This window comes from Mus caroli, chromosome 6 (genome assembly GCF_900094665.2).
Source record: "Mus caroli chromosome 6, CAROLI_EIJ_v1.1, whole genome shotgun sequence".
Classification (NCBI taxonomy): Eukaryota; Metazoa; Chordata; class Mammalia; order Rodentia; family Muridae; genus Mus; species Mus caroli.
This window is the reverse complement of record NC_034575.1, coordinates 59,557,545-59,567,914: the sequence shown is the minus strand read 5'-3', so window position 1 is coordinate 59,567,914 and position 10,370 is coordinate 59,557,545. Positions and strand designations below refer to the sequence as shown.

The following is a 10,370-nucleotide window of genomic DNA, read 5'->3' as shown; positions in this document are numbered from 1 at the left end:
GTCTTGTAAAAGTCTGACCCATGCGGAAATGCGAAGAGCGTTCAGCCACCAGATAGAGATCAGGGTCTATGTGACATGTCCAACAATCCTGTAGAAGGGAGAAAGCGCAAAAGAGGGAACACTGAAGCACTGGATGTTACAGACACTGCTTGTGTGAGGGCAGGGGTCAAACAAATAAATCGTGCAGTGAGAGACGTCATGATGAAGAGCAAACAGTGAGCAAACAGTGCGTGTGCTGGGGGTGGACGCGGTTGAGAAGGCACGGGGCAAAGGCGTCTCTAGGGAGACTGGGAAATGAAGTAAGACACTTTTGTCTCTGTAAGAAAACGTGACAGGGCTTGTTTTCTCATTCCCCAGAAGTCTGTGGTCTAAAAATAAAGAGCTTGTAGCAATCTGTACACACAAGCACCTGTGACTGCGACTTTACTCTTTATGCAAATACGTTGGACTAATGTAGAGAGCTTCTGAAATGATGACAAAAGCTACCCAGAGCTCTTTACAGGCTGAACTTTGGACTCGTGCATCTCATGTGAGAAAGGCAGGAAGGCTTTTAGGTGGAGGAAGTGGCCTCTGACTGTCTTGTGACTGCCACTCATCACAGAAACCACTGTACAGACAGGAACTGAGACACGGAGACACGGCACAGGAAAGGCTCTCTGCATAGGTAAGTGACACGAACTCTTTCTTTTTTCTGTTTGATTCTCCCCGTCTTCCCCAGCTTGAGACTGTTCGGTGGTCTATATGTTCCATCTTAACAGCGTCAGTTCACTCCAGGCTTTCATATACACATGGTCGCGTAGAAATCGGATGACAACCTGTAAGAGCTGTGGATCCAAAAGCTTCTAGAAATTCCCCGAGCATCACCACCCCTGAAGGGAAAAAAAAATCCCATCTTGATCAGCCTTGATAACATCTTTAGAACTCTCCTGGTAAGTTTTTTTAGAATGTAAAGCAGTATAAATTTTTATTTATGCCCCTACAACCTTGTGTATGTGTGCACACGCATGCATGTGCGTGTTCGCGTGCTGTGTGTGTGTGTGTGTATGTATGTGTGTGTGTGTTAGGGGGCTTTTTTTGCATCACATTCTATCATGTTAAGGCATATTTTGTTGAAATGTGTCTATGCTTGTCCAAGAATTGCTTCTTTCACCATTTGACAGTAGAGATGGTTTAAAAGATTTACTTCAGTTCAGATGGTTGAACTTAATGATCCTAAAGAGCAGTGTAGCTACTCCCTGTGCTCAGATGTTAACTTAAGGCAAGTCTCGAAAGTGGCATTTCTCTGGGGTTTTTTGATAGAAAATAGAGATCCCAGTTCACTGATTCAAAATTAGGCATCCAGTGTTTGAAATGAGCAACTTAGCTAATAAAGTGTCATCTATTTCTTTTTTGATCTACACTTTTTACTCCCTACCAGTAAATTGTCCAGGTCCGAACTAAAACTCCCCTCCCCCCTTGCACTATGAAATCGTGAAGTCCTGCACTCTCCATCCCCTAGTTGTTAGGGAGCAATGGCTGCTGTTACGAGATGCCAGCACGGACAAGATGTCCAACATGGGCAAGATGTCCGGTGGACAGTAGCTCCTCAGCTGCTCTCTGCATCCAGCTCCTGCATTTTAAAATACCAGACTCTACACAAATAGAGGTGCAAACAGTGTGCCGTGTCCACTCCATGTGGGGTGGGGTTAAGACTGTTGGCAAGACCAGGGACGCTTCCAGTTGTGTACTCCAGACTCAAGCTATTGCAGAATTGCTGGACGTGTGAACTTGGCAGGAAACCCCAAGTATCTCTGAGTTCCAGATATCTTTTATTGAAGTACAAGAGTTCAGTTAATAAATTATAAAATTGCTGTTACAACTAGTCATCGGTGATGACTCTTTCTGCCAGAGAATTGGCTTTGGATTTCTACCATCTTTTAGGCATACAGACTACAAATATTATACTATTTTTAACTTTATTATTTTAATCAAACTAGTACACCTGTCTAATCAGACTTAAGTGATCTTACCACAATTCACATTCTATTAATATTTACATTAAAGGTGTCCATGTTGACCTCTCCCACATATTTCTTATGATCAACTGAAATACCGATATTATGAAAAGTAAAAATTGCTACAAACCTAATAGAGTGGAAGCACAAAAGCTTCTAAATAGGCTAGAAGTCTATTTAAGCTCCTGTGTTGCCCAAGGCCTTTACTGCTCAGCCATGTGCTGAGGAAATGCTCATGTAATTTTCCAAATATCTATCTACTCAATCAGAAACTTTGCATGACTTCCCTTGGAGTGTTAAGAAAGAAGATAAACTTTTTTGTTCTCTTCAGGAGTAAACGCTATTTTCTCTATGTGACATTCTTGCAACAGCATGGGAGAGGAAAGTTCACAAATGAAGCCACCAGGAAAAATGAGGCCAGCATGATGCCAGAGGTTTCCAGCTCTGTTCAAATCAGGTTCAGTCAAAGCAGAGCCAAATAGCAGGAGTGGTGTTTTTGTCTATTTGGGTTGGTTGGGACAAGGTCTCTCCACGTAGCTGTGGCTGTTCTGGAGTTTATATAGGCCATGCTGGCCTAGAACTCACAAAGACTCACATGCCTCTGCCTACTGATGATTGGGGTTAAAGGCATGTGCCACTATGCCCAGCTTGGCCACATCTTTTGTGTGAGGCAAATTTGAGTCTAATTATATGCATTCTTTTAATCTTGCCCCTTTATGTCCCTGCAGAATGTTCATATGATCAGTTTTGCTTTGAGGCTTTCTATCTCTAGACTTGAACAAACACCACATTAGCTTATTCACAAGGCATTTCCCGCAAGCCCCAGTGCCTGCTTGGTGAACTTCTCCCCCAGCTCATTTCCTTCCAGCTGACCTGTCATTTGAAATTTACAGTCAGGTTTACCGACAGATCTGTCTTCGCTTTTGAATGTAGATAATAGTCATTTCTCCCTTGATACTCCTCACATTATGTGCTGCCACCCTCTTTTACTAAACTGACTGGTCTGCTTGGGATTTGAGGTGTAATACATATGGTTATGCCACATTAAAGAAACTGAGTTTGATTGTTTTTTTTAATTGTTGTTTTTTGTTCTTCTTCCCTTTGGGGGGAGGTGGAATAGGTGGTCACAAGGGTGGGGTGGACCTAGAATGGCAGCGCAGTGTGTGTGATGAGGTACATTGTATGAAACTCCCAAATCATCAATAAAAATTGGAAAAGAAATTCTAGAATAAAACATAAAGCAGGAAAAGAAAAGAAAGAAACTGAATCTATAGATTCATATTCATGTGAAATTTGGACGAATCTTTTAGTTGAGACTTTGTGAGGTCTGGAAACTTTTTCCCAATCCCTGGTTAGCTAAGGAGTTTTGTTTTGTTCTGTTCTGTTTTGTTTTGTTTCCTTAAGAATTCTGATCACAATTGAATGGTAATGTTTAATGTCTTTTAAAAGGATTTATTTTTATTATTTGTAGTTATGTGTATGTGTATCAGCACGAGCACATGAATACAGATACCCTCAGAAGCCAAAAGGCGGCAGAGCCCCTGGATCTGAAGTTGTGTGTCACTCAGTGTATTTGTGGATAATTGAACCTAGGTCTTCTGAAAGAGGAATATGCTCTCGTACGCCCAGAGCCATTCCGTCAGCCCCTTTGGCCTTGGTTGAGATTACAGTGTGGCTTGCTTTTGCCCATCAGCACTCTGTCAAATAGAGGGACATCTTCTAAGACACTGTGACCCTGTCATCAATCCTTCTGTCACAGCATGTCTGTCTATTCATACGCTACTAATTTTGAGTAACTGATACGATGTTCAAATGTATGCTAACAAAATTATCTAGAACTTTCTTACAGTCTCCCAACTAAAAAAAGCCCAGGACCAGATGGGTTTAGTGCAGAGTTCTATCAGACCTTCAAAGAAGTTCTAATCCTAGTTCTTCACAAACTATTCCACAAAATAGAAACAGAAGGTACTCTACCCAACTCATTCTATGAAGCCACAATTACTCTGATACCTAANCCNCANAAAGACCCAACAAAGATAGAAAACTTCAGACCAATATCCCTTATGAATATNGATNCAAAAATNCTNAATAAAGTTCTTGCTAACCGAATCCAAGAACACATCAAAACAATCATCCATCCTGACCAAGTAGGTTTCATCCCAGGGATGCAGGGATGGTTCAATATACGGAAATCCATCAACGTAATCCAGTATATAAACAAACTCAAAGACAAAAACCACATGGTCATCTCGTTAGATGCGGAAAAAGCATTTGACAAGATAGAACTTTCTTACAATGTCTGCCTTTTTCCTAATGTTCTCATATCTGAAGCCATTTATGGAAGATAAGGCCACCTTTGCCTTTGGAACTGAGTGAACTTCACCTGTAAAACCACAGCAGTAGCTAATTGCCAACTCAGTCTTTGTTTCTACTTTCTTTTTTATTTGGTTGCATCACACAGTTCTAAGGGTGTCCCATTAAATGTTAGACTGTAGTGTTAGCTTGAGGCTTTTCAACTATTTTACTGTTGTTATGACCCTTTTGCTGGCAATAGTTTTTGCTGAGGTTTGTCACGTGGTTTTGAGCTTAACCACATAAATTTTAACTTTTCTTCTTACATTTCAGTTTTTCTTGTCTTTGTGATAGCATCAGAGTGAATTTTCAAATAACATGACCTTGAAGACCTGAGTCCACTGAAATCATGTAAATCTGGCTCACACCCTTCGCTGAAGCAAAGAACTCTGCAGTTTCCCTCCCTCCCTTTTGTGTCTGCTGATCTCACACTATAAGTCACATACTGTATGGAAACTTTAAAATTAATTCATTCTTCGGCAATTTCATCCTTGTGTATAATAACTTCAGGTCACATTCAGCCCTCCCCCTTCCTCTCCTCCCACCAAGCCCCTTCCTGGGAACAAGTCTTTCCCACTTTCCCGTGTCTTTGTTTCTCCTGTTTTTGTTCAGTGACTCACTGAATTTAATCTGGGTGCCCCATGGACATGGCTGTGGGGTTACCCACTAGAGCATGGTGACCACAACACTGAAGACAATGGCTGCCTCTCCAGCAGCCATGGAACTGGAGCAGGGGCTGGGCTCCTTGAGTTCCAGTGTTCTTTAGGTAATATTTTCAATACAGTTACTTTTATAGGCAAAGAAGCTAAAGCGTGGGGGGGGGGTAGCTGTTCCCAAAATCACTGACTGCCCCACCCCCCCCACTGTCTCCCTCTCTCTCTCTCTCTCTCTCTCTCTCTCTCTCTCTCGCTCGCTCGCTCTCTGCTGGCCTTGCACTTCAATGTACTTGGTGGGAACACATCCTACATTTATCCGTTGAGGCAGGCCTGCTTCAGTAGCAAGGGATTATGGCCACAGAGATGAAGTGAGGCAAAAAAAAAAAAAAAAAGAAAGAAAGAAAGAAAACAACACACACACAAAAACAAAAAACAAAAACTCTAGCTAGGGGCTAGGGCACTAAGCCTTCTCTTAGTGTTTATTGTGGAATTTCTTTGAGTATATAATAACTTCATATCTTACAGTTTTACAAAAGTTAGTATTAAGTAGCTTACATAAACTATTCATAGACATATTGACTTGGAATTCCTTATTTTTGTGCAAAGCCTTATTAAATTACATTAAATATTTTAGAATCAGTAATTACTTCCTTCTGCATTTATCCTTATCTATTTTTAATATTTCCAAAATACACATATATAACCCCAAAAATACAAGCCTACAATTTGGGAATCTTGCTCCTGTAGAACAAGCAGCTTTTCCTTTAAACAGAATGCAGTCATACAAGAACTGAGGAGTGTAGTGCGCAGGCGCAGCTTCTTCAATGTTACAACTGCTGAAAGAATGTTCTAGAGAGATAAATACGCATCTACCAGATGTGCTTATATCTCCAAATCTCGTATGGCATAAAGTTTTCAGAGAAACACAGATAACTAAAAAAATTTAATAGTCTTCTTTAAGTAAGCTACAATATAAAATAACATAACCACATATTAACAATAAAACAACCCTTTTATGCAGAATTCACAATGTGGTCACTGTTATTTATGGATATATGACTGAAAATGGTTGTATATTTAATTTTTAATGCAATGGAAATATATATCTGCAAGTACATACTATGTATGTAAGGAGATATATATTTATATATGATAACCAATCTTTACAAAAAACGCTCCAGTGTGAACTACAACTAGGAAAAACAGTTTCACACTCTGTGAGCTACTTTGTTCTTTTAAATATGAGCTAGAGAAAGTACCCAAGGAGCTAAAGGGAACTGCAACCCTATAGGTGGAACAACAATATGAACTAACCAGTACCCCAGAGCTCTTGTCTCTAGCTGCATATGTGTATCAAAAGATGGCCTAATCAGCCATCACTGGAAAGAGAGGCCCTTTGGACTTGCAAACTTTATATGCCCCAGTACAGGGGAAGGCCAGGGCCAAAAAGGGGGAGTGGGTGGGTAGGGGATTGGGGGGTGGGTATGGGGGACTTTTGGGATAGCATTGGAAATGTAAACTAGAAAAATACCTAATAAATATATATATATATATATATATATATATATAAAATGAGGGTTATAACAAATACATTTTCTTTCTCTAATGAGAATTATAATTTCATAATGTATAATTTAAAGGATCTTTATCACTTTACATTTTTAATTAATCAGTGTGTGTGTGTGTGCGTGTGTGTGCTGTAAGGTGTATGTGAAGGTTAAAGGATATCTCTATGGAGTCAGTTCTCTCTCCTCACCTTTATGAATGTTCTGGAGATAGAGCGCAGGTGACCAGGCTTAGACAGCTAGCAAGTTTACAGGATTTGGGGGGAATTGTTTTTCTGTCCATCTTGTTTTTGAGTCAAGATCTGTCTTGTTGCGTACACTAAGCTTGAAGTCCATCCTCCGTATCCCATCTGACTATAGCAGCGCTGGATCTAGGATCACAGACATGAGTTGCTGCATCTGACCTTTTTACATGGGTTCAAAGTCTTGAACTCAGGTCTGCCCAGCAGGTACTTTCAACCAGTTAAGCCATTTCACCAGCCCCTAAAACAAACCATTTTAATTCACCATTTTAAATGAACAATTTTCATGTAAGTGCTACAATTATTGCATCAGTGTATGCTAGTCAATGATTATTCTGGTCTATAACATAAGAGCTTAGATAAGTATTAATGTTAGTAACGGTTTCGTAGTATACTAAGAATTTTACATGTATAAGTCTTAGTTTCCAAATGTATATTAATAGCTACAGTTTTAAAGTTGACTTGAAAATTTAGGGAATCTCTATAAGCTAGTCCAAAAACTTAGAGCAACTTAGAATTCAGTCTCCTGTAAAACTGTCAGTTGCCTGATCATTATAAAACTGCATTATAAAAATGCTACGTATCACATAGCTATATCTATTAAATATAAGCCATTAAACTTTTATGAGTTTCTGTGGTTTCCCTTTGAGTGTTTTTGAGCAATTAATGAATTCAAGCTTTGTTAGAAAGAACAGTTTCAGGGGTGGGGGCAGAAGGGATGAAAGAGACTAATTGGCAAGAATGACTAAAACTCATAGTATTTGCATACATTTGTGAAGCCATCAAAGGACTTTTTTAAAAATGAAAACAATAAAGGCCACCTTCCTTGTTTTCTCTTTCCAGAATTGTACCATGCCTAACTACAAACTGCTTTATTTTAACATGAGGGGGAGAGCCGAAATTATTCGCTACATATTCGCTTATTTGGACATAAAGTATGAGGATCACAGAATAGAACAAGCTGACTGGCCTAAAATCAAGCCAAGTAAGTGTCACAGACTGTTCAGCCTTATGCAGGGAGAGTGTACTTCAGGGCTTGCCAGTGAAATGGAAGCCCAGCCCCACAGAGCTTAACACTGAGACACGCAGCTGTTCAGGTAAGCAAAACAGATGAGGACTGGTCTCTGGGCATGCTCTGGTTTTTATCTTCTTCCTCAATAAATGGCTCATAGAACTATAAGAAACAGCTGGGCCACTGACATCAGTTGAATATCACCCCTGCCAAGAGTGTGACCTGCTAATTTACATAAACTTCCCCAAACATCAGTTCCTTGTTTATACAATGAGTCCATAGTTAACAGCCTTCTCTCAGGGTAGAATGCTTGAAGACTGGTGGGCCTGTTAAATTTCCAATACCACCTTCAAGCTTCCCTTTCAAGCTCCACAGACCACCTCCCTTTTGTTTACACCAGTGCTGAAATTGAAGCTCTTCAGGGCACACCCTTTATTTGGATCTCTGTTTTGCTCACAGCAGCTCAGGGCCTTGAATTGCACTTGGTGTACTCCCGGGCTCAGTACTCGAAGCTGTGCTTCTTCGAAAAATGAAAGCACCTTACCTTGAACTCACCCAATGTGTGTATAAAGGCCTGGTCCCAGTCCTTGTGTGGGATCCTTGACTTATGACTTTATTGTTTTTGCTTCTTTCCAAACTAATTACGCTCAAATCTAATTAGCTCAACATAACTACCTCAAACCTAAGAAACTATCTGGGAAGTTGGAGCCAGTACACATGGCTATACACATCATGGTCCTTGAAAAGATGGTGTCCCGTTGATTCAGAAAGTTTCAAGGTTACCATCAAGTGAAAAGAAGAACTTTGTATAATATCATATAAGTTATGGTTTATTTTTGACATTTGTGTTAGTTTCTCACGGTTGTGACAGAAATGAGGGAAGGAAGTAGGGTATACTTATAGATTTCTCTGCTGTCAGCTCACTGCTTGGGCCCTGAGGAAGAAAAACTTCAGGGTAGAAAGGGTGTGATGGAGCAGAGATGCTCATCAGATGAAACCTGGGAGCAGGGACAAAGTAATGAGGACACTACAGCTAAGATGGAAGGCAAGGCTGCCCGCAGTCCACTTCCGCCAGCGAGGCCCTACTTCCTACATGTCTACTACATCATAACAGCACATCTGAAGCTAGACTCAGTAGAAAAAACTGTTCACTGGATCACATACTCATGAGCTGATCATCTGTGGAAAGACCCTCACGGAAAGATGTAAATAGGAATGTAGTCCTCTCTCAATCTAATCAAGTTGACAAGGTTAACTAACACAATATGGAAAATTAATTAGAATACTACAGTCACTATAGCTATCTAGTAGAAATATTTTGTTTTAAATTTTATTAATTTTCTATAATAAAGCTTTCTTAGAAAAGTAAAAAGTTCCAGTAAAAGAAAAAAGTGATATTTAGTGGTAAAGTATTGTTATCTGTTAGAACTTATATTTGTACAAAATGCCTCCATCTTTTACTGTATCCTTCAAATTGCTCTTCATCAAAATAAGATTAGAATTAGAACTTTCTTAGCTCCTGTGTAAGTCAAACTCTGTAATTGTTGGAATATGTTTTAAAGTAACCTATGTGATCTGTTTTGAGATCATGACATTAATGAAGCTTTAAAACACGGGTGAGGTGCTTAAGAAAAGTTGCTGCTCTTACAGAGGGCTGGGGTTCAGTTTCCAGTACCCACGTAGTTGCTCACAGACATTTGTAACCAGTTCCAAGGGGATCTCAGTCCCTCTTTTGGCCTCCAAAGGCACTTGCACATGCATAGTGCAATTGCATACTTGCAGGCAAAACAATCATAACACAGAAACAAATAAAAATAAGTCTTTTAAAAAGTAGTAAATTTATAAGTCAATCTATCATGAGACAATGGAGCCTGTGGTATCCCAGTAAGCATTTGTGTTATTGTTTGTTTATTTGTTTTAATTGAGACTAGTTCTCACATTGTCCAAACACAGTGTCAAGTTTTAAATGATCATGAACTCATGATCGCCCTGGCTTCACCTCACAAGTGCTAAGGTTACTGGCATTAACCAGCCCACCCTGTTTTTTCTGTGCTGGGGATCCAACCCAGAGACTTGCAGGGGCTTGTGCATAACAATCAGGCACTCTACCAACTGAGCTACACAGCCCCACCCATAAACATGATTTTTACAAACAGTTCTCTGACTTTATATCCAGTTTTCAAAGCTACCAACATGTAAAGACTGCACCAGAGAATGTGAAATTGTCCCTTTTAAGAGATGTTTTGAGGGACTTGGATAGAGATCAAACAGTATAGTGTTTTTTAAAGTAAGTATATTTTAAAATTCATATATATGTATATTGCATATATACACACACACATTCTGTATTTAAGAATTTCAGTGACTTTATTTTTTTTAATTAGGTATTTTTCTCAATTACATTTCCAATGCTATCCAAAAAGTCCCCAATACACTCCCCCCCCAGTCCCTCACCCACCCACCCCCACCCCTTGGCCCTGGCATTCCCCTGTACTGGGGCATATAAAGTTGGCAAGTCCAATGGGCCTCTCTTTCCAGTGATGGCCGAC

General features: G+C 39.9%; 1 protein-coding gene across 2 annotated transcripts in view; it reads left to right on the top strand.

Moving 5' to 3' along the window:
• Nucleotides 1–555: 555 nt before the first annotated feature.
• Hpgds (hematopoietic prostaglandin D synthase) overlaps nucleotides 556–10,370 on the top strand; it is a 26,371-nt gene continuing 16,556 nt past the window's right edge. The window contains exons 1-3 of one of the 2 annotated variants that reach the window (XM_029478802.1): nucleotides 558–664; nucleotides 759–929; nucleotides 7,653–7,794. In XM_029478802.1, the coding sequence (XP_029334662.1) occupies nucleotides 7,662–7,794 (133 nt within the window). In that variant the 5' untranslated portion in view covers nucleotides 558–664; nucleotides 759–929; nucleotides 7,653–7,661. Of the gene's footprint in view, nucleotides 665–758; nucleotides 930–7,652; nucleotides 7,795–10,370 lie in introns of both variants that reach the window. The other variant, XM_021164086.2, reaches the window with a different exon arrangement.